This window comes from Prionailurus bengalensis, chromosome C2 (genome assembly GCF_016509475.1).
Source record: "Prionailurus bengalensis isolate Pbe53 chromosome C2, Fcat_Pben_1.1_paternal_pri, whole genome shotgun sequence".
NCBI classification, from domain to species: Eukaryota; Metazoa; Chordata; class Mammalia; order Carnivora; family Felidae; genus Prionailurus; species Prionailurus bengalensis.
The window spans coordinates 84556119-84581507 of record NC_057350.1 but is presented as its reverse complement, the minus strand read 5'-3'; the positions used below and the strand labels follow the sequence as shown (position 1 = coordinate 84581507).

The following is a 25389-nucleotide window of genomic DNA, read 5'->3' as shown; positions in this document are numbered from 1 at the left end:
AGTTTAAGCTGCTATAACAAAGTACCATAGACTGGGTGGCTTATAAACAACAGAAATTTATTTCTTACAGTTCTAGAGGTTTGGAAATCTTAGATCACATGGTTGTGTTCTGGTGAGGGTTCTCTTCTCGGTTGCAGATTGCTGACTTCTCATTATATCCTCACATAGCAGAGAGCAGAGATAGGAAGAAAATTCTCTCATGGCATTTATGATGGCATTAATCCTATTCATGTCAGCTCCACTCTTATAACCTCACCTACTCCTAATTACCTCCCAAAGTCTTCACTTCCTAATACCATTGGGTGTTACCATTGGGTAAAGTTCCAACATATGAATTTGGGGGGAATACAAACATTGTTAAGGCACTTGAATCCATAAAAAGTGCCCAGACCATTCAGTGAAGAACAGAACAGTCTTTTTAATAAATGGTTCAGGGACAATAGGATATACACATGTGGAAGAATAAGCTTAGATCCCTAATTCAAAGATTAACTCAAAACGGATCAAGGAGTTAAAAACAAATTTTTAGAAGAAAGCACAGGTATAAATCTTGGATTAGGCAATGATTTCTTTTTTTCTTTTAATGTTTATTTATTTATTTTGAGAGATAGAAGGCTGGATAGAGAGAGAGGGAGAGACAGAATCCCAAGCAGGCTCTGCACTGACAATGCGGGGCTCGATCACACAAACCATGAGATCATGACCAGAGCTGAAATCAGGAGTTGGATGCTTAACCAACTAAGCTACTCAGGTGCCGTTTGGCAATGATTTTTTAGATATGACGCCAAAACACAAACAACCAAAGAAAAAATAGATAAATTAGACTCCAACAAAGAAGTCATCAAGAAAGCGAAAAGACAAGCCACAGAATGCGAAAAAATATTTGTAAATCATATATCTGATAAAAGTCTAGTACCCAGAATATAGAAATAAGGTTTTACAACCACCATAAAAAGATAATCTAATTTAAAAATGGGCATAGGCGTTGTATAGACATTCTTCACAGAAAATATACAAATGGCCAATAAGTTGGGGCGCCTGGGTGGCTTAGTTGGTTGGCTCAGGTCATGATCTCACGGTTTGTGGGTTTGAGCCCCGCATCGGGCTCTGTGCTGACAGCTCAGAGCCTGGAGCCTGCTTCGGATTCTGTGTCTGTCTCTCTCTCTGCCCCTCCCCCGCTCATGCTCTGTCTCTCTCTGTCTCAAAAATAAACAAACATTAAAAAAAAATTTAACATTTATTTTTTTAAAAAATTTTTAATGTTTTATTTATTCTTGAGAGAGAGAGAGAGAGAGAGAGAGACAGAGCATGAGCGGGGGAGGAGCAGAGCGAGAGAGGGACACAGAATCTGAAGCAGGCTCCAGGCTCTGAGCGGTCAGCACAGAGCCTGATGCGGGGCTCGAACTCACAGACCATGAGATCACGACCTGAGCTGAAGTCGGATGCTCAACCGACTGAGCCACCCAGGCACCCCAACATTTATTTATTTTTGAGAGAGACAGAGCATGAGCATGGAAGGGGCTATCAGCACAGAGCCCAACGCAGGGCTCGAACTCACAGACCGTGAGATCATGACCTGAGCCGAAGTCGGACGCCTAACCGACTGAGCCACCCAGGTGCCCCTAAAAAAATTTTTTTTAAATAGTCAATAGGCACATGAAAAGATGCTCAATATTACTAGCATTAGGGAAGTGCAAATCAAAACCACAATGAGCTACCATTCCATATTTATTGAGATGGCTATAATAATAATAGTAATAATAAAAAGACAATAACAAGTGTTGGTGAGGGAAGGGAGAAGATGGAACCCTCACACATTGCTGGTGCAAACAAGAAATGGTAGTAGTGCTTTGGAAAACAATTTGGAAATCCCTCAGAAAGTTAGCATAGAGTTAGTGTTACCATATGGCCCAGAAATTATTTATATATATTATACATGTATACATGTATACATGTATAATATATATATGTATTTTTTCCCAGAGGTCCACACAAAAACTTATACACAAGTTTCCATAGCAGCATTATTCATACTATCCAAAAAGTGGAAACAACCAAAATATCCATCAGCTTATGAATGGATAAACAGATATGTTATATCCATACAATGTACTATATCTCAGCTATGGAAAGGAATAAAGTACTGAGACATGCTACAATATGGATGAACACTGGAAAAATTTTGCTGGGTGAAAGAAACTAAACAGAACATGCCACATGTTATATGATTCTGTTTCTGTAAAATGTCCAGAAGAAGAAAATCCACAGAGATAGAAAGCAGATTCACAGTTGCCAGGGTCAGAGGGGAGGAGGAAGATGGGGAACGATTGCCAATGGGCACAGGGTTTTATTGTCGGGGTGGGTGATGAAAATGTTCTGGTGACGGTTGCACAACCTTGTGAAGAGATCAAAACCCATTGAACTATACACTTGAATAAGAGTGCATTTTATGGTATGCTAATTATATCTCAGCTTTAAAAAAAAAAAAAAGCAGTACAGCTTCTGAAAGTAGTACTGGCCATTTAAATCCCCATAACATAATCTTGGGTGGGTTTGGGATTTGGGGTTGAGAAAGTTGACCTCGACGATTTGGTATGTAGGGGGAACACAGTTGAAAGGGACACATCCACACACAACCACACACACACACACACACACATACAAACCCCACACAACTTAAAGCAAGCATAGGTGCTTCCAGGTGCCATGAAAATGTGGCCACAGTTATTTTCCTGGCAAACCATTTTCTTTAACAATATCCCCAGTGTGCACACCCACCACAAAATTAGAATCAGTATAACTCTGCAGACTAAAGTCAGCAGGGGTAACCTTACCTTTAATATTGTTTTGCTGTTCCATTAGTAATTTACTTATTTCTGAAAACCAACAATCTCTGATTTCCTTTGAAGTTGCCTGCAATTGCAGATAAGAAGACACTCTGAGTATCAGATCACATGGAACATTAATTGGACAGGGTTTTTATTTTCTGGGTGACCTTTAGAATAATGAGATAGAAAACACTTGCCAAGTCAGGGAACACAATAAGGAAAGAGTAGCAGACACCTGTGAGGAAGGCATGAGCTTTACCTGCAGGATGTATTTCTCAAGTCCATTTCGGTTGGCAACTTCAAACTTTCTGTTGCTCCCCCTTCCAAGCTGGCGAACTGAAAGTGTCTTCAGCTATTGTAAAGAAAGAAGAAAAACTGCTGTACCACTGTTGTCTGATTTTTAAACTGTCCCCGTCAGCCACTCTAGTTCTTTCTACCCTTGGTAGTTCTCTTCTTCTATCTTCCTTTCCCATGTTTTGTTGTTGTCTGTTAATGGCCCCAAGGAGCATAAAGCACACAGTGTCATCTCTCTTCTCTGTTTCAGGGGACAACACAGACTGTATCTTTTCATGGACTCCTCAACCTTTAAGCAAAGAGATCATCTCTCCTTTAACACCTAGTTATTTCACAAATCTGTATATAATAGTAACTGAATTAGTCTCCACTAAGAAACATAAATAACAAAAGCTACTATGAACAACTAGCAACTTTAATCACAAAAGCACAAATGTGTGTGTGTTGCACACATGCATGTGTGTGTGGGGGGGGAGGGGGGTCTCCTCACCAGCTATGAAATATTTCCTACACAGGCGAGAGATGATGCTTGGTGTAGACGTGGGTTCCTACACCTCCAGAGCCAGGATATTGTCAACGCTTGTATGCAAAGATGTGTGGTTGAGAAGGGTAAGTCAAAGATGAAATCCAGCCCATGTTCTAATCACCAAGTCTTTCACCCCTCTGCCTGGAAGGTACTTTCCCAATTAATTTGTCCAGACAGGCTGCCATATGGTCCCTTTTCTCTACCTAGCACTCTTTTCTCAATGCCAGCCCTGACCCTGTTTAGTGACTGATTACCAGCTTGACTTTGGAGTTAGAAAGGTCTGGATGTGGAGTCTAGTTCTGTTGTGTGGCATTTGGCAAGTTAACCTCTCCTCTCTAGGCTTTAGTTTCCTGATCTGTAAAACAAGGATATTGATATTTCTCTCCATAGGGTCGTGCTGATTCCCAAATGCAACAGGACCCCTTTACCTTCATGGATTTCTTAAAGCTGTAATGAGGAGATAGGCCCTGGTCACTGGGCTCCATTCGTATCTTACAGAACACGATTCCTCTTTCAAAAAGATAGATTTGCCTCTGGCTGGGCTTAAATCGAATAAAATCCTTCATTTTATAACGATCCTTGTGAACTGTCCAGACACTGAAAGAACCATGCATCAACAGCTTGCCCAGTTTCCTGATGTCATCCTTTGGGAAACACAGACATACATAAAAATAAGCTGTTACATTTCTTGACAGGGAAAGAGCCCATAAGGGTCTATTTCCAAATTATAAAGCGTGCTTATTTGAAGTTGACAATTTTGAAAGTGCCAATCAGGCTCATCTGTCACTAAACCAAAACTACAATTTCGTGAGCTTCACTGAGCATGGCACCTTTCAGTTATGTAGGGAAATAGTTCAGCTGTGCAAGGTAAGAAACATAAAGCATGTTAGAAATACTTGAAGTAAAGATACTGGTACTCTGATATTTTTGTCTTTAGAGTTAATTTCAGCTAGCAGAATTCTGTTTCCTCTTCTTTGTTTTTGATACATGACAGTCTACTTTAAAAGGGCAAGAGATTCACATTTAGGTATGTTCAGGAGTGACAGAATTTTTGCTGCATTATGGACCTATTCCATAATAATCCATGCATTTCATCTGTATCCTAACATCTGCCTCGGGTATGAGAAGCTGGGAATGTGAGATTTGTTCTGAAGGAAAAAAGCTTAGGATCCCCTAATCTTCATAACAGTGTAATGGAAATAGTAATTACATTCAACTTTGTGTTTTTCAGAGTGAGTGGCTGGGGCAAAGATAACCCCAAATGACAAAATGTTTTAGAAAGTCTATTTGGCTTCAGGGACCATTTTATGATGCTTATCCCTCCACTAGCAAACCCACCTTTCTCCTGTGTCTGGCTAAAAGTCCAAATTAGTGACTCTGCCATCTCTGAGCTGTCTCCAAAGGGTAGCGGAGTGAGATGAGCTAAGAATATTGTATTTTATCTTGTATTTTTAAAAAAACTAGACCACTTGAGGTAAATAATAAAGAATTTATTTCCCTAAAGGAAAACGCCAAAAGGAGAAAATTATTTGAAAAGGACCAGGAAAGAGAATTTTCCCTGAGTTATGTCTAGCTGACATAAATCCTTACAATTCCTGAGAGTTAATACTAGAAATATGTGCATTATTTATAAGTGGGCATTTTTATAATTTATTGTTTATATTGAGCAAACTGTGAATATTAAAATGATTTGCTGCAATTCTGAAATTCTAAAATAAAAACTTCAAGAACATAGACTCGGGGCACCTGGGTGGCTCATTCGGTTAAGCATCCGACTTCGTTCAGGTCATGATCTCATGGTCCGTGGGTTCGAGCCCCGCGTCGGGCTCTGGGCCGACAGCTCGGAGCCTGGAGCCTGTTTCGGATTCTGTGTCTCCCTCTTTCTCTGACCCTCCCCTATTCATGCTCTCTCTCTCTCTGTCTCAAAAATAAATAAATGTTAAAAAAAATTTTTTTTAAGTAAATAAAAAAGAACATAGACTCTAGTCATTTCTATGGTGCTTACGGTGCTATTTTTCTCTTTTTGCTTTGTACAGTTTACACGTGTAAACTGTGGTGAGTGAAGGAATAAAGAGCCCCAAGCCATAAGGACGCCCCTGAAAGCATGACACTCTAGCTTTGCACAGGCTCAGCTTGACCAGGCTCCAAAACAGATGGATAATGGGTTCATGAGAACCCCTGAGAAATTCTTCACTTTTTCCACATCCTTCCAGGAGCCACTATGGCAATCGCAGTGATTGCATTCTCCTTTAAACCCATTCAGTTTCTACTATATACACATAAATAATGCAGGAAATACGTTTTCATCAAGGCCATTGGCAAAAGTAGGTGCTTAATATTTGCCACATGAACAGCTATAATCAGTAGTTTCTATTTTATTTTTTTTAAGCTTACTTATTTTACTTTGGTGGGGGGCATAAGCAGGGAAGGGGCAGAGACAGAGGGAGACAGAGAATCCCATGTCAGTCCCTGCTGTTAGCACAGAGCCCAATGCGGGGCTCTAATCCGTGAACTGTGAGATCATGACCTGAGCCGAAATCAAGAGTCAGATGCTTAATCAACTGAGCCGTCCAGGCACCCTGGTAGTTTCTATTTTAAAATGTATTTATATTCCACCTCATTAAAAAAAAATGATATATCTTATAAAAATATATACAATACAAGCAGACAGAAAATAACCAAGGAAATTAGGGTGAAAAAAAAGATTAAAATAAAGATGAAGAAGTTGTACATAAAACCCATAAAATAAAGCCATGTAAACCTGTTGCAGACAAGATTCTGACCTTCTAGTGGGCAGTACAGAGGAAAACACTATATGATACATTATGCCCCAAAACATACCCAAACCAGTTGTTCAGGAAACACACAGCAATTCCTATTAATGAGATATGAGAGAAATTTCTTCCATGGGTCCTGGTCCTCAATAAAGAATCACTGAGTCAAATACTGAACATGTCCTCAACCACACCCCAGAATAGACAAGTGGATTTTAGGTAAAGCTGTTTTCTGACAACACATTTGGTGAACGTGCAGGCATCACTTCGAAGCACAGCTGGTAAAAGCAATTCTAAAAGAAACCCGAATGATGGGGGAGTGGGGAACAAGTCCAGGTGTGTACTCTCTAATGACCTGTGGAGAGCTGGGTGAGGTTAGTTAAAGTGACTGCCAAGGCCATGAGGATACTGCCTTGTCTATAGCTTTGCTGAAGGGGCAACTTTAGGTGGCGATGTTGTCTTTATCACCTCTGCTCTTTCCACCTCATCCCTCCAGCAGCCACAGCTGTTTGCACCTTAGTAGACAACTGACCAACAGATATAAATTCAGAGAGGGGCCAGCCAACTTGACTGCTGTCTGAACTAAGGCAGGAATCCACAGGAATTGTAGCTGTGAGATGCGTTGTAAGAGAGCAAGAGGTGTAAAATACAATTAGGTAGCAGAGCAATAAAGTGAGTCACCAGAAACTATGAGGAAGAGGACAAGACATGGACAGAGGGAATGAACCAGTCAGTGGGTGGTGAGAGGAGAAGACATCAGGTGTGTGGATGTATCTGGCACATACAGGCAGGGCACACAGGTGAAAACCTCCACTTCTCCCAAGCCAAGGCCCTAGAGCTGCTATGAGTCCTGGAATTGTCCCATTCCCACTCTGTGAGCCCAGCTCTTTGTTCTGACTCTTCCCAAGGCTCTATGGTCACCTATTCAGGTAAGCCCATCATCACTGGAGGTCAATGGAGGGAACTGCTGGGTCTTTTGAGTCCAGCTGAAACAGAAGGGCTGCATGTCATCCAGGTATTTGCATACACTTTCTAGGGACCACACTTGTGATGGAATTGGACATCTCAATGCTCAAGGCCCATCTTGCAGCAGCCAAGGGTGTGTGCCCTATGCAGAGCTGGTGAAGAGCAGGTGCACACGTATTACCACCAGCGAGGATGTATGCTGGCATGGAGGCAACCCCACCTCCCAAGGGCAAGGGCAGGGGGATCCCTCTGAGCAAGATCAAAGATGACCCTTGGTCATCTTTTCAACTATATGTATCCTTTCTTTCCAATTAGATTGAAGTTGGTTCCAGGGCCGGAGACCACATGCATAACTCCTGCAGATATATGTCCCCTTGACATATAATATTTATTTGTTTACTGGCACGAGTACCTGGGGGGACACAAAACTAAATGCTCCACACTGTGAGGAAACTAATTTGGTGATGCCCCAGTACTAGATTGAACAATGTCTCCAAAAAAACACATGTCCACCTGGGGCCTCAGAATGTGACATTATTTGGAAATAAGGTCTTTGCAGTTGTACTTAGCTAAAAGGAAATCCTCCTAGAATAGGGTGGGCCCTAATGCAATGACTAGTGTCCTCATGATAAGAGAAAACAGACGCAGACACAGGCACACACATAGAGGTGACTCCATGAAGACAGGCAGAAACTGGAGTGATGCAGCTATAAGCCAAGGAATGCCGAGAATTGCTGGCAACTACTAGAAGCCAGGGGTGAAAGCAAGGAAGGAAGATTCTTTCCTAGAGTCTTCAGAGGGAGCAAAGGCCTGACATCACCCTGATTTTTTACTTTTAGCCTGCAGAACTGTGGAGCTTTTTTATTACAGCTCTAGGAAATGAATATATCTGCAAACCAGGTTTTCTAGTAATGATGTAATATTGTGGCCATCACTTTGGTGTGCTGAATTTTTTAAGTTTTTTTAATGTTTATTTTTGAGAGAGATAGAAAGAGAGACAAAGCATGAGTGGGGGCGGGGCAGAGAGAGAGACACACACAGAATCGGAAGCAGGCTCCAGGCTCTGCACTGTCAGCACAGAGCCCGATGCAGGACCCGAACTCACGAGCAGTGAGATCATGACCTGAGCCAAAGTTGGACGCTTAACCAACTGAGCCACCCAGGCACCCTGGTGTGTTGCATCTAATGGATATCAACTCAGAGATACAACACAGGGGCTATCCCAAAACAAATAATGACGTCAAAAGTCAGATGGCCTCCTCCATGTGGGAAATGATGGCAAAATAAACTAGTAACTATTACCATTTTTCATGTGTGGAATTTTGTAGGTAAGAACTCTGATAGAAGAATTTCAAATGTGACTATATCAGCGAAATGAAGAATCTGGCTGGGAGAGTGTCTACTGAACATGGCCTCAAGAAAGAGACCACTTTCGGATGCCCAGGTTTCCATTCCTGGCAGTGACAGCAATGTGACAAGGATATATACTTCTTGCACAAAGACATAGGAAACATCTGGATAAATGCATCAGCACAAAGTCAGTCCAGAAACAAAAAGAAGAAGCCATAGGACAGAAAAGCCCCTTAATACAATCACCAGAAGCAAAGGGGTTCCTTCCTTTCCGGTCTGATCAAGTACCCAAGGAAGTCAGCTGTAGGGCCCTTTCTTCAGCATCTACCAGCTGCCAGGCACAGTGCTAGCTGCTTTTATTATGATTTAATCCTCATTAACTCCTTACAACCAACCACCCTTTGACACAGGTGTCTTGAGCGTGGGAAGAAGCACAATGCAATTTCACTGAGTTGTTAAGATTATTTACTCAGTCTTATCTCTGCAGCCAACACTACGGTAAATAAAGTAGGAACTGAAATAAAATACCTGGCCTTAGCCCACAAAACTTGCAATAAAAATATATCCTTTATTGAATGGCATAATTTGTTCCAGAAAATAACCTTTACTACTCAACTTTGGAACTTGTTCCTGGCAAGTCAGGATTTAAAAGGACTCTATACAAATCTCTATTTTATGCGTTGGATTGAATAGAGGGGACACTTTTTTTTTTTTGCAAATGGAAGGAATAAATGACATCTCGGTGTTCCACAAAATAAACTTTCTTAAAACAATTTTTTTTTTTTTTAGTTTCTGTGATTAAATTAAACCAAGAACTAACTGAGTGTACAACAGGAATAACATTGTAAATATCAGGAGGGAATATTTTCAGTTGTTTTAATTATGCATTCACCCACCGAAGTTCAGTGTCCTTCCTTTTCAGAACCATGTTAATATTGGATACCAAGTAGTGAAACTAACAGGTTAAGTTCTGGGTTTGTCCACACACTCAGCACATGATTGTAAACACCCTGTGCTAAGGTTCTACAAAGCAGAGTCAGAGTCCTAAGATCTGAGTTAGGAGTAGCTGAGTTGCTAGTAAACGCTAAACAAAATCAGATGAACAAAGTGTTGAGAGAATGGCACCCTGGACAGGGAAGGAAGATGTCCAAGAAGTAGTCCAGGCTGATGCACAACGTAATCTTGGGTGAGCTAACTCTTCTTTCCGTGGATCTATTCCTGAATCAGAAACTGAAAATTTCACCGCCTGCTCTTCTATAATTCAATAGGATTAGATAAAACTGTCAGGGTAAAGTAGCTAATGTACTAGACGTAAAGCAAGTTAAAATCTTAGTGAAAAAACCAAGAGTTTATGTCAAAGGCACAATTCCGAGGACATATGGGATAAAGAAGTTCTTTGCATTTGATGCAAAACTGTCTAAAACTCTATAAGCTGCTTCATCTCATTTGCATGCAAGCTGCCTTTAAGTGAAATTAGAATTCTACTTACTTACATTTTGGTAATTATTTTCTCATAACTTCCTCCTTCTATGCTACCCACACCTAGAATAAAACTGGGAGTTTCCTGCCCTGTGTATGATTTCCAAGACATTCATTTGATTCAGGGAGATGGATACTAACAGGATTAGCTGACACGTGTTCAAAGATAAAAAGAACAGGAGGATGTCCCAAAATGATTAAACAAATTGCTTCCTTGAGTTTCCTTAAATGAAGAAGGAAAAAAATTTGACCAAGAAAATCATCCCCTCCCTCACATACGCTGTGCTTCATGAATACCCTTCTGAATCATGCATCAGAAGTAAGCAGAGAGCACTCTTGAGTCCCAGGGGACAGTAACAGCATTCACTGCCTGATCACTGTGGACCCAGTGGGGCTGCTTCTGAGATGCTGGTCAGAGAAATACCAGGAGGGAGGGAAATAAAAAGACCACATTGGCCCCTAATTAATTTGCAAGGTTTGACTTATGATCAGGAAAGAAAAGAAAGGTCATTTCATTTGCCTAGACTTCAATAAACAGTATGTTAAAATGGGATAAAAATGAGAAGGAAAAGTATCTGTCTGAAATGTAATTCTCAGAATGCTTGATCCTTGTGTGGTAGACAGAATAACAGCCTCCCAAAGAGGGCCACGTCCTAATCCCTGGAATCTGAGAATATGTCAAGTTACGTGACAAATGGGAATTAAGGTTGCTAATGGAATTAGGGCCATTCATCAGTTGATTTCGAGATGGGGAGATACCATGGATTAATGGGTGGGTCCAATGTAATCACAAGAGTCCTTGAAAGTCGAAGAGAAGGTCCAAGAATGATGTGATTTGAAAAGAACTTTGAAATGGAGAGAGAAACCATGAGCCAGGGGATGTGTGTGGCCTTAATGAGCTGGACAAGGCAAGGAAACAGATTCTCTCCCACAGCCTCCCAAAAGGAAAGTAGACACCTTGATTTTAGCCTGGTGAGACTGTGTTGTACTTCTGACCCGTGGAACTATAATATAATAAACTTGTGCTGCTCTAAGCCACCAAGGTGGTGGTAAGTTTTTATGGCAGTGATGGAAAACTAATCCACCTAAGTCAAGATCTAGAGCACCTCCAGGAAAACCAGTGATGGGCCAGTCCTAAGGAGCCCATACAGTTACAGAAGAAAGCTTGCCTGGAATTCCTGGAATTGACCTACTCAGGAGTTTACCCTAATGCCTGGGTTGAGAGAGTTCAACTCCTTAGCATTGCTTCTTTTGGTATTTTCCTTCAATCATTTGGATTAAGGGATGTACGATATATGCTTGTCAGACCTCTTCTGAGATCTGCGATGTGAAAATGGAGTTAGACTTTCACTTAGGACCTATTTTCAAAGGACTTTGTACCAAGAAAATCTGAGTCAAGAAGGAAAAAATTTTAATCTTTTAATAGTGCCATGAGTCAGAATAAATTACTCCTTCATCACTTTGCCCCGCCCATATATGTTCTGGTCCTTGAGTTCCTGGCTTTTCCAGAATGTGGGTCAGTCTCAATATTCAAGACCCCAGGAAATACAACACAAGTTTCCTGAAAATGCTAAGCTGTTGCCTCGATTCCTACAGCACAGATTTGCAGAACAATTTAGGCTACTTTCCTCAGAGTCCAATTCCTTTACCACAGGTCATCTCTCTAACTTTGCCATAAGCTATCTCCTATGTTTGTAATATTGTGCCTGCCTTTTGCTGAGATGTTCCAACACTTGCTATGGCACATACCGGACATCCAGTGACTGCTGCCAGGTCCACGGCCAACTCACAGGACTTGATCAAATCCTCCATCATGGCCAAAGCTTGTTGTAGTTCAGCTAAGAATGCTGAATCCTTGGTCCTCTTTGGCCCATTCTGTGGAAACCAAATGCCTTGTTGGAAATCAAAAGGTAAACCATCTACCAAGTGAACAAGGGAAACAGGACAGAGATAAGGAGAGACCAATCCAGCCAGCACAGAGACTGAGAAGGTAAATACATGGATCTCTTTCCCTGCTCCCGAAGAACGGTGGTTAAAGATACTTGTTGGTTTATACACATGATAAACACACAAGCAAAATAACCAACCGCACCTTCTGTACATTGAACTAATGAAGAATGACGTTCACAAAATCATGGATATTATATTCCTGCTATATAAGAAACATACTGACCTTTTATTTTAAAAAGTTTATTTATTTATTTTGAGAAAGAGAGAGAAATAGAGAGGCAGAGAGAGAGGGAGAAAGAATCCCACACAGGCTCTGTGCTGAAACAGGGCAGAATCTCATGAACCTCGAGATCATGACCTGAACCGAAATCAAGAGCCAGACACTGAACAAACAGAGCCACCCAGGCACCCCCATGCTGAACTTTTTTAGAGCATGAAAAACCCAGACCCTTTATATAAGCTGCTCTCCCTGTTTTATATCCCACCAGGGGCCTTTTGAAAAGTACAATCTCAGTATCATATTCCTGTGGGTAAATTTATGCTTAAAACCATCCCAGAGGAGGATATTTGTAAACTCCCATAGAGGCAGAGAATGAGCTGCCTGCCATGTGGAGGCTTACTAATAAGTATCATGTAAATGCCCTAACTGTTGGATTTGCCACATTGAATCCCCCCTCCAGCTCTACCCTTTCTCCCTCTTCTCCTTCCCCAGCCTTTCCCACATTCTATCACCATGAAAGACATGAAAGAGGTAAGCCAACATGGTCTGCACCTCCCAAACACAAAGTCTCAGCATTAAGTGGAAACATTGTAACTGCTAATTCAAGAGACCAATGTTCCAATTATTACAACCGTGACACTTAGGACACAATAGAGATGACTGTTTCTGTGTGAAAGTCTTTTGCTTACAGTTTCAGTATTTTATTCCCCTGCTACCTACATAGCATATTTATCTGTTATCTGGTAAATACCAACAAAGAGATTTTGGTTTCTTCCTTTTTGTTTTTAAACACATCAATTTCTGGGGCGCCTGGGTGGCTCAGTAGGTTAAGCGTCCGACTTCGGCTCAGGTCATGATCTCACAGTCCATGAGTTCAAGCCCCGCACCCAGCTCTGTGCTGACAGCTCAGAGCCTGGAGCTGCTTCGGATTCTGTGTCTCCCTCTCTCTCAGCCCCTCCCCTGCTCATGCTCTGTCTCTTTCTGTCTCAAATATAAATAAAAACATTTAAAAAATTTTTTTAAAAACATCAATTTCTCCTTTTTTTTTTTTTTAAAGTTTACTTATTTATTTTGAGAGAGAGAGTGTGAGCATGGGAAGGGCAGAGGGAGAGAGAGAGAGGGAATCCCAAGCAGGCTCTGCACAGAACCTGACATGCAGGCTGAATCCCACCACCATGAGATCATGCCCTGGGCCCAAATCAAGAGTCAGACGCTTCACCAACGGAGCCATCCAGGCACCCCTAACACATCAATTTCTACAACAAAGGACAGACAGCTCTTTGCTGCCCCCCTCCCCCATATAGCCCCACCTCTTTTTGTCCTCTACACCAAGATGTAAGCAAAGGTTTGTGTATTTTCCTAATCTCTGCCTAAGCACTGGGGATCAGTTTCTTTGGATCAGGGATTTGAGTGACAAGACCAATCAATGACTTGAGACAAAGTCATGATCTCGCTGTGTATGAGTTTGAGCAGTTCGTGAGTTGGAGCCCCCCACCTTGTGCTCTCTGCTGTCAGCACAGAGCCTGCTTTGAATTCTCTGTCTCCCTCTCTATTTGCCCCTCCCCTGCGATTTCTCTTAAAAAAAAAAAATATATATATATATATATATATGGTCATGACCCCATGGCTTGTGGGTTCCAGCCCCACATCGAGCTCTGTGCTGACAGCTCAGAGCCTGGAAGCCTGCTTCAGATTCTGTGTTTCCCTCTCTCTCTGCCCCTCCACCCCCCCATGCTCTGTCTCTCTGTCTCTGAAAATGAATAAACCTTTAAAATATATATATATAAACATCAGGAAAAAAGCCCTCAACTTCCTTTTCGTGACTCAACTGCTCCTATTCCCTCTCCTTCCCACTAACCCTCCTCCCACAAACACAGCAGGTAGTTACTTTTACATTGCATAATGTAGGGCTCAGAAATATCCTTACAAATATTATTAAACTAACTCAGCCTAGCTCCCCTTGCTCCAGGCTATAAAATTATTATCTGTATCTTGAGCTTCTCTTAATTTGAAGGGGTCCCTACCATATATTCTGAGCAGGGAGGGCATACAAATGACTGCTCCTCATGTTTTTCTTGTTAAAACCAGAATATTTTATAGGAAATTTAAAAGAAACCCCACTGGTAAGTCACAAATTTCCTGTGAAATGTGGTATGTGGTATGGCTCCCATCTCTTCTTCTTTTTTAATGTTTTATTTATTTTTGAGAGAGAGAGAGTATGAGCTGGGCAGAGGCAGAGAGAGAGGGAGACAGAACCCACAAAGCAGACTCCAGGCCCTGAGCTGTCCGTACGGAGCCCGATGCGGGGCTCGAACCCGAGAACCACGAGATCATGACCTGAGCCCAAGTCGGACGCCCAACCGACTGAGCCACCCAGGCGCTCCTCATAATCCTACCATGCAGGAAAAACACAGCTGAGATTTTATCATATTTATTTCCAGTCTTTTATGTATGCATTTTACACATTCACTTAATTTCATGTTCCTGTTAAAACATTTTTTTTAAGTTTATTTATTTTAAGAGAGAGAGGGAATGTGAGTGGGGGAGCGGCAGGGAGAGGGAGAGCCAGAATCCTAAGCAGGCTCCATACTGTCAGTAATGCAGAGCCCAAAATGGGGCTCAAACCCACGACCCTGACATCATGATCCGAGCTGAAATCAAGAGTTGAAGCTTGACCAACTGAGCCACCCAGGCACACCTCTTGTTAAAATATTTCTATGTGAAGGGAAGAAAATGTATTACTACTTGTCCTGTTACAAAGCTCAGGTTGAAATTGCCTTTAATTGTTTTGTTTTTTCTGTGACTATAAATTATAGGATATATGCTATTTTAGAAAATATAAACAATAAAGATCATAAACAAGACAAACAAAATTGCCATAAATCCTTCCAACCAGAGACAGATACCATTGACAGTTAGTTATGTAAGCTAATATTTAATATACAGTACCTTAGCCGAACCTCCTTCCTGGTCTCCTGGGTCTATCTCCCAATCCTTAGGAGTCTCAAAGTCCAGCAGACCCTGCATTAACCCAAAAGCCTTATTGGAAATTAAAAAGCAAAATGCCAACTAAATCTACCATGTCAACAATCTCCAGCAAATGCCAAATCAACAGAGGATGTATGTAAGTTTGTGTGTCACATGTAAGAGCGAAAGAATGGCACAGAGTTCTTTCCACAACCAGAATCATACTGGAAACATTATTCCGGAGCCTATTTTTTCCCACTTAACATATCACAAACATTTTTCCATGACATTATGTTCTTGTAAACATGTTTGGTTTTTTTTTGTTGTTTTTTTTTTTGTTTTTTTTTTAAAATTTTTTTTCCCAACGTTTTTATTTATTTTTTTGGGACAGAGAGAGACAGAGCATGAACGGGGGAGGGGCAGAGAGAGAGAGGGAGACTCAGAATCGGAAACAGGCTCCAGGCTCCGAGCCATCAGCCCAGAGCCTGACGCGGGGCTCGAACTCACGGACCGCGAGATCGTGACCTGGCTGAAGTCGGATGCTTAACCGACTGCGCCACCCAGGCGCCCCGTTTTTTTTGGTTTTTTTTGGTTTTTTGGTTTTTTTTGAGACAGAGACAGAGCATGAACGGGGGAGGGGCAGAGAGAGAACATGTTTTTTAATTGTAGCAGACTGTTGCATTCTGTAGATAAACCATAATTAATTAATCTCCCTACTATTAAACATTTAGGTTCGATAATTTTTACTATAATAATAATCTTTGTGCATTTTTCCTAAGGATAAATTCCTAGAAGTGAAATCGTCAATGTTAAAAGTTCTGATGCGTATTTCCAAGTTCTTTACAGAAGGACTATGTTCCCACAAGTCATATATGAAAGCTTGCTTCATTAGCCCCACCATACATGGAGTATTAACATTTAATCAAAAAGTGATTTAATCAATTCAATCGACAGAGAAATCCTACCTCATTGTTTTAATGTGAATTTCTCAAAGAGCAGGTGAGTTAGAACTTTCAAAAACATGTTTGCCATTAGCATTTATTCTTTTGTAAACTGCCTATGTCCTCTGTTCATTTTTTTATTATTTTCTTTTTTATTTCAACTTGGAAGTATAATTGACATATAAAACTGTTAGGTATTTAAAGTATAAAGTTAAAGTATATATGGTATATATATTTGGTACACATATATATTGTAAAAGGATTGCCTCCATCTTGTTAATTAACGCATCCATTACCTCACATATTTATCTCTTTTTTTCTTTTTTGGCAAGAACATTTAAGTTCTACTTTTAGCAAATTGCAATTATAAAATACACTGTTACCAACTACAGTTACAATGTTTTACATTAGATCCTCAAGCCTTATTCATCTCATAAGCTGTAAGTTTATACCCTTTTACCAACCTCTCCCTATTAATTCTTTTTCCTAATAGTAGTCTATTTAATTTTTGTAAAAGAAGAAAAATGAATATTGCATGACTTGCATTACACAGGAAATCAGCACAACCACCTATTCTAGAACATTCTTCCTGTAATAAGCAAAATTTACTGTAAATAAATAATGTACCATTTTCCGAATCATATATATCTTAAAATCTAGGCTAGAAAAATTCTCTACATTAAATTTGATAGTTTCCATACATAGCCTATTTGACATAAATCATGGGCTCAATAAAAGTGAATTTCTGTTGTCCCTAAATGCATCTATTTTTAATATATGCTAATATACAATATATTTTTAATCAGTTTGCCATGACTCATTAGACATTATGTACATTATGTACTCAAAACTCTGTTCTGACTGTTAATTTTCATAATATCTCAGGAAAGATATTATTTCATAGGTATCATTTCTTTTTGGTTCTTTTTTTTTTAATTATTAACTTCTATGCACTCATTACTAGACATGCTGACCATCTGTCATGTATCTATCTTGCTTATATGATATTTTACCCAATTTTTCAGGTGTCTATTTTTAATGGTATAATCTATCATTTCTTTCCCTTATTTTTGTACTAGGGAAAAGCTGTCTCAGACCAGGATCCCATGATCCTTTCTAAGCCATGAGACAATCAGTCAGACATCCATGTTCTTAAAGAAGTTGATGGTAGGCCTTTCAGAATGAGCTCTGTCCCTCAGGGTGGAGAACACTGGAAAGTTCTTCCTTCCCTCACAGGTGGGCCAGTGGTCTGAACTTGTTTTTCCAGCATGCAGTGAATGGGAAAAACTGGTTTGCCTTGAGTAACCTCCATTGGTTTCTCGCAGACCCCCGAGGAATATTTTACAGTGATTCTGTCTCTTGTTTCCTCAGTGAAATGAACTAACAAAATTCTCTAATTACTTGTCACCTGGACTACCTCATTTATGCTCCCAAGAAACATACCAGGAAAGTACTAGTACTACCTTCATGTTACAGTTGAGGAACCTGAGGCAGAGAGAGGTTAAGTAATTTGCCTGAGTCCAAGCAGTCTGGAAGCGTCAGAGCTGGATCCACACCCATGATGGCTAACTCCTCAGTCTGGGTTTCTAATTACTGTGCCCTGTGGTCCTCCGGCTATGGTACAGAACTTCATGATTGTCTCAGCATCACTTCTGTGGGAAAACTCGAGCACCTCGGTACCCGATGCCCCCAGACGGAGGTGGTGAGGACCCCCACTTGTCTGGCTCCTTCCTCACAGGGCTCAGTGGTAAGACTTGCCCAGCTTAGATGACAGTAAAGATGGGACGGTTACAGGAGTGTGAAGCCCTGAATGAACACTATTGAAACACACTCACATATGCCACTCGTGGAGGGAGGCAGTGGGCATCACCCTCATTCCCACACCAGTGTGACATCTCTGGGTATAAAACAATGGCTATGTGTTCCCGGAAGCTTCCCAGGGGTCAGCACTGAGTGAGCTCTCTTCATGCATTACCCACTTGCCCCTCACACCAATCCTGTGAAGGAGGTTCCAGTATCTCACACAGGAGAAAACTAAGGCCGAAGAGGTCCGGTAATGCCACAGCTGGTGACGGCATAGCTGGTCCAGCCTCGGCTGGGGCTGCAGATGCAAACCGAAAAGGGCACCTTTTTCTGAGGGCAGAATGTTAGGCAATGAGCTTAACCTCCCTGAGCCTCAGTTTCTTCATACACCAGAGACTTTCTGGTGCATCTGATTGTGGAGATTAAATAAGAAATTTATATGGGAAGGTACCCAGTAAATAGCAGGTGCTTGTATTTTTTTAAGAGATGGTAACCACTGGGCAAGAGCTGCTCATAAAGGTTAACTCAAAACACAACATGGAGAAGTGGCTGAACCTTTCCCTCAGCTCACACATGGGGAGGCAGCCTGACAGCTCCTTCTGTCCTGTTTGGGTGTTTGGGAGTGCTCTCCTGCAGGTGTGCTGATGTCAGAGAAAGAACCACCTAGGTGTTCAGCAGAGCAAAATTCATTCTGTTATGTTGCTCTTGAGAAAGATCTCTTAATCTAGGGGTGGAGGTGGATGTTGCAAAAGGAGAAAAGACTCCGGTTTTGCCTTCTCCCTTCCATTGCTTTAATGTACATAAAATTGTGACTTTGAGGAAAATCACAACTCTTCTCTGAAGCTCCTTGCCTTATCTGTAAAATGGAGCCGACGATATCTTACCTGCCGATATCTTACATGAGAAGAGAGGCTCTGGCTGCCTCCCTACCCTCTCAGCTGCCAGCAGTGTGGAGGGACTCCTTTCACCCTTTGCTCCCAAGAACCTCTCCAGCCCCAAACCAGCCTCCTTAGAGATTATGCCTTGGGCTGCATGTTGGATTAGCCAGGCTTCCAGGTCCCTTTCAACTCTCTGATTCTTTGGTCTTACTCCTCACTGAGGTGTGCTGCTTTAGGCTTGGAGGACAGAAAAAGCCTGGAGGATAGACGTATCTTCACATTGGGAAGATAAAGTCATAGCTCTACATGTCTAAGGAAAAGAGCACCACAGCACGTGCATGTTTTCCCAGCACAGGAAAGCACTGTCTCATTGACTTTACCTTTAACAGCATCTGGTATTTTAGAAGCCTCTGGCTTGGTCCTCTAAGATACTTAAAAAGAGGGATATTGTGATCCAATTGGCGCTGGCACACCTTTAAAAGCCAAACAGAAACAATGTGAAACAAAACAAACAGAGAGAACAAAGCGGCAGCATTTGAAAACAAGAAATGAAGTGGGCTCCTTGTGGAAAAGAGGTGCACCCGTGTTGACCAGCTTTGTAAAGCTATTGAGTTGATGGATCCCTCAGGAACAGTATGTAAAATGAGAGAAAGGGGAAAGAGGATGGCTTGGCTAGTAATTGTATATGCAACTAGGGAAGCAGGACCATTTATTTCTTTTAGAAAGCAAGTCTGGTAGAACGCAGTGGGGCACTTCAAATCCTGAAAAAGATGCAGCCTGTGTTTCAGTTGGGGGTGATGTTGTCTATTCAGCTCATTTTGAGTCTGGAAGACTTGATGACTTATGTGATGACTGATGAATATCATTCTAGGGAGCCCATTTAAAATTCCCCATCCTAATTTGAGAAACCTGACAGAAGACCATGGGGGGAGGGAAGGGGAAAAAATAGTTTCAGAGAGGAGGCAAACCATAAGAGACTCTTAAATACAGAGAACAAACTGAGGGTTGATGGGAGGGCCGGCGGAGAGGGGAAACGGGTGGTGGGCATTGAGGAGGGCCCTTGGGATGAGCACTGGGTGTTGTATGTAAGCGATGAATCACGGGAATCTACTTCTGAAACCAAGAGCACACTATATACACTGTATGTTAGCTAACCTGACAGTAAGTGATATTTATGAATGAATGAATGAATGAATGAATGAATAAATAAATAAATAAATTCCCCATCCTACAAGAGGGCTCTGGTTTGCTCATCAGGCTACAGCTGCTCCTCACAGGCCTGTCCCATAGAGACCCAAGGCAGCATCAAAACTTCCAACACAGAATTTCAAAACAGGAGAGACTTTTAATAAATATAAATTCAAATGCCAAATTACCCTGCCTTGTTCATACTTCTGATTTCTTTAAAGGCTTGGCGCATGCAAACATTGCTCAGGAAAAGCAATTTGTGGGAGACTTTGTGGTCTCAACATTACCCCAAAGAAGGCGCAGTCTTGACATTCTTGCCAGATTGCCCTAGCTCGGGGCAGATTCTTATGGTATTTAAAATACATTTGAAGATCTTCTTTCTGGAAGAGGAAAAGCATTGGAACAAATTAATCAGGTGGCATTTTTCAGGAAGAGATTAGAATGATACTGTTTATTCATTCGAATATTCAACAAGCCTGAGTATTTTCATGGTGTGAGGAACTGGGGGTGTGTGATAACCTTATATTGGGGTGACTGTGTGATGGGAGGGCAAACAGAGGGCTCTAAACAGCCATAAGTACTAAGCACGGACATGAACAGGGTGCAGTGGGAGCAACTACAGGACTCTGGTAAATCAGTTAATTCATAAACCGGGATAGGTTTTTCATCTCCATCCTTCCTCCTCTGCTCTTTACCCAGGACATCACTGTTCCCCCAGAATAGCTCTGCAGTGAGGGACAAAACTGACAGAAAAGGTGCCAGTAGCTGATGGTCCCATCTTTCTCTCTCCCTGTCTTCCTATTATGATCATCATGAGCCAAACCTAGGAGGGAAAAAAAACCCCCAAGAGACAGCCAAAAGGTACAAACACCCCAAGAGAAAAACATGGCAGTTTGGACACAGCAACATAGATCTAAGTCCTTTGGGCAATTCTCAGAGGAGCAGGCTCTGCCTCAGACATCACCTTCCACCTATAGCACCAGACTCCAAGATGGGAAAAATTACACGACTATCCTAAGGCTAGAGATGAAAGATTCCAAGTGCTGTGTGGCCTATTTCTTTTTGTATCAAAGGCCATGAGAGATGGGCACATACCTATCAACAGCCCAGATAGAAAGGTTGCCCAGATAGAAAGGAGTCAGCTTGCCAGCTCCATCCACTCCATCAGTAGGACCTGGCCCAGAGCAGCTTCACTTGTCATAAAGCCTGTGCCACTCTGGTTGGAGAAGCCCATGTGGCTGCATCCTCATGGACTTCTGTGTCCTTATGCTTCTCAGGCCAACTCTTGATGTCCCTCACGTGGACACAGGTTATTTCTTCCCTCACAGCTTTAGCTAGGTCTATTCTTCTTCTCCTTCTCCTTCTCCTTCTCTGTCTCCTTCTTCTTCTAAAGTTTATTTATATATTTTGATAGAGAAACAGAGAGTGAGTGGGGAAGGGGCAGACAGAGAGAGGGAGAGAGAGAAAGAATCCCAAGCAGGCTCTGCACTGTCAGTGCAGAGCTCGATGTGGGGCTCGAACTCACCAACTGTGAGATCATGACCTGAATGAACTGAAACCAAGAGTCAGACAGATGTTCAAATGACTGAGCCACCCAGGCACCCCAAGGTCTATTCTACTTCCAAACACACTGCTGTAGTGAATGCTTTCTGTTTCTGTAGTTCTCCTCCTCTCCTGATGGATTGTAAGTGGTCATTTCACTTCACTCCAAGAACTTCAGCAACTCTGTCCTTTGCTACTCTCTCCAGGAAAAACTACATGCGTCTGTGTATGGAAGGGAGATGACCCTTGAGGAAATGTTGTTCAGACAGGTTAAGGAACTAAAATAATAACTCCGAGCTTAACAATATGTTCATTATTTATTCCCTTGAGAACTATCTACCGAGTGTCATTGATAAGCCAGGCACGGCTTCCAGAGCAGAGCAACCTACACATGGGGAACATTCGTGCCATACCAAAAGTCAGGCTTATAAAATATTACAAACTGATACAGGCATCTCACCCACATTGGGTCCGTCAGAGCACAAAACACTGGCCTTTAGCACCTAAAACAATTCAATGTTTCACTGCTTTCAACACTAACCACAAAAGGATTCTTTTTTTAAAAATTTTTTAAGGTTTATTTATTTTTGAGAGAGAGAGACAGAGAGAGACAGAGAGAGACAGAGAATGAGCAGAGAAGGGGCAGAAAGAGAGGGAGACACAGAATCCAAAGTAAGCTCCAGGCTCTGAGCTGTCAGCACAGAGCCCAATGATGGGCTCAAACCCACAGACTGCGAGATCATGACCTGAGCCAAAGTTGGAGGCTTAACTGACTGAGCCACCCAGGTGCCCCAACTACTAGAGGATTCTTAAAAGCTGGAGGAGATTTTGGAGGTCCAGCCCCCCACTCAGTAAAACAACCTCCACAGTCAGCCACCTTTCCCCAAACTTTCCCAGTAACAGAGGCAAATGGTTCTCCTGATGGATGCTGAGCAGAAACCTGTGTTCCTATGTCTGTGTACTATGTCTGCACTTTGAGCAATGCAGAACATTATAAGCCTTCAAACACCAAAACACAACTGTTGACCTAAATTTGCTTTTCAATCCAAAATTCCTTAAGGAAAGGATATACACTAACCAGCAGCATAAGAAAGTGCCTGATTACCCTCACCTTTTTATAGAATAAATCAGGAGGCTAAAAAAAATTGCTACCAAAAATTCATATTCACACATGATTGTTTATGCATTAGGACAGAGCCTCTGGTGGTGGAGTGTCCAGATTAAGTTCTTGGCTTTGTCACTTACAAACCAAATGGCCCAAGTTCAGTGACTTAACCTTCCTATACTTCAGTTTTCTCATGTATTAAATGGGTTTATGACAATAGTCAACTATGATTGCTGTGAGATTAAATGAGATGATGTATTAAAACTTCTCAGCAAATGCCCAATATAACATACAGAATACCCAATAAATGGTAGCTATTGACAAAGCACTTTGTACTTTGTAGAACCCTTCTGCATACACTATTTTATTAGATCTCCACAACAACTTTACATATTGGTATGATTAAGCTTATTGTATGGAGAAGGAAAGTGAGACTCCAAGGGTTGAAGTGATTTAATGTGAGGTCATGCAGATAGCAAGTGGCTCAACTTAGACAAGAAGTTACATTCCTGACTCCCACCTCAGTGCTCTTTCAGCCATGTCTGAAAGCACGCTCTTTTGTGCCATGTCAGATCTCAGAGCAAATGGAACTCAAAGTAAACTACTGACAAATGTTATTCTACATAGAGCTTGGCCTCTGGGGCAGGATCTTCCTGGATTCTGCAAGCTATAGAGTCTGATTAAAACACTTGGACAGAGCAATATTTCAAAACTCATCTCCACAGAATTCTGCAAATGCTACTAAGAAAAGGTCAACTGTTGTGGTACATAATGGTTGAGGGGCCCATCTTATTAGCTAACAAGTACATAGCAGTAGCCAATTCCCTCAAGGAGCCTCAAAGAATAGGTGGTCATGGTTTTTAATTACTCCATTTGTCCCAGACTAATAACTTTGTGCTTGGGAAGAATTTATTACCTATATTCTGTCTCCAACATCATAAATCATTAGGATTATATGCAGCATTTAAATGCAGGTCTGGATGGAATAATTTCTGAGGTTTCTCCCAAAATGGAGGACTACAGAAGGCTTTGCAAAACTTTAGGTGAGGAATTCTTCTAGGAAAAGATGTTTTGTCAGCAATTCCCTGACCATTTCATTATACTTGGACAGTTTTTAAAATAATATCCACTTTCTCCCCACAGGGTCCTGGCCTTTTCTCATCCAACAATTTAAACAAGTCTTTGCAATAATGACATAAGCAATTATAAAATATTTCTAAACTATGAAACTAGATTTCACATTGGTGGTTTGATGAATAAAAAATTGCAAAACAGTATAAAACACTAATAATGCTATAAAAGTAACTCAAAAAGGAAATTAATCAGATTGAATACAAAATCATTTTTAGTGTATCTTGAATTCTTTTTTTTTTTTTTAGTTTTTTTTTTCAACATTTATTTATTTTTGGGACAGAGAGAGACAGAGCATGAACGGGGGAGGGGCAGAGACAGAGGGAGACACAGAATCGGAAACAGGCTCCAGGCTCTGAGCCATCAGCCCAGAGCCTGACGCGGGGCTCGAACTCCCGGACCACGAGATCGTGACCTGGCTGAAGTCGGACGCTTAACCGACTGCGCCACCCAGGTGCCCCATAGTGTATCTTGAATTCTGGCACTTGATGAAAAGCCTATGATGAGGCTGTGGTGGAAAGCTGACACCGGGCCAAGAAAGGTCCTTCTAAGCCATTAGGAATGCTGAAGGTTGAAGGCTCTGCCTCTCCATTATGTCAAAGGCCTTGAAACCTGGGGATTTTTATTTTCTTGCTGTCAGTTTATCACAAGTACTGCTCTTAGACTTATCAGCCATAATTTGGATCATTTAAAAAATTTTAAGCTGTTTGAGCTGTTCTGTCAGGCTCACAAAAAGAAAAAGAAGGAAGGGAATGAAAAGAAGTTCTGGTTGAGAGAGAGAGAAGAAATGGGAGACTTTGAGAGTTCAGGGCGTGAGGATCATCTGCATAGTCCTCACTAGGTGGGGGGTGGTACTGGGCAATACATTTCTCTGTGACAGCTTACAGAGTACCACTGGACCAAACAGCCTATTCACTGCCCAAAGGAAGGGTGCAGAGAGGGCAAAAGGGAAGAGGTGTGGCAGCAGGGAAGGGGAAATAATCAGAAGTATGGTGTTGTAGGACAGGAAATCATAAACTGGGTGCTAAGTATATCCTCTATGTTGTATAAATAAATAAATAAACAAACAAATAAATAAAATGGAAGAAAATACATTTTTTGAGACTTTTAGTTTAGCATCAGTACTTCTCTTGAGAGTGTTAATACAACTTTAGTGAGGAATTTAAACCTGCTGTGTGATTCTTGTTTGAAAACAGCTCAGTCATTCAGAGCAGGATCATCTGCTTTGCAGGGGGGGGGGGGGGCAGTCTTCCGTGTCACCAGGCTTTACAGGAGGCCAAGCTTGTTAAGTTGCTCCCACCTGTCATATGAGCTTAGTCAAACTGGACTCATCCGACTCCTGCTTTGCACTCAAAAGGCATGTGTAACTCTTTAGACCATTGATATTTCCATTTGCCCTTGCCTCATACACAGAAAATTAAGGGTTAACTTTAATCACATGGTTGTT

General features: G+C 41.5%; 1 protein-coding gene across 1 annotated transcript in view; it reads right to left on the bottom strand.

Moving 5' to 3' along the window:
- MCF2L2 (MCF.2 cell line derived transforming sequence-like 2) overlaps positions 1–25389 on the bottom strand; it is a 267297-nt gene that overhangs the window by 29135 nt on the left and 212773 nt on the right. Inside the window, exons 19-25 of the mRNA XM_043594796.1 lie at positions 20452–20544; positions 19357–19449; positions 15337–15408; positions 11967–12092; positions 4077–4292; positions 3088–3180; positions 2835–2913 (exon numbers count right to left, since the gene is read on the bottom strand). Coding sequence (XP_043450731.1) covers positions 2835–2913; positions 3088–3180; positions 4077–4292; positions 11967–12092; positions 15337–15408; positions 19357–19449; positions 20452–20544 — 772 coding nt within the window. The remainder of the gene's footprint in view (positions 1–2834; positions 2914–3087; positions 3181–4076; positions 4293–11966; positions 12093–15336; positions 15409–19356; positions 19450–20451; positions 20545–25389) is intronic.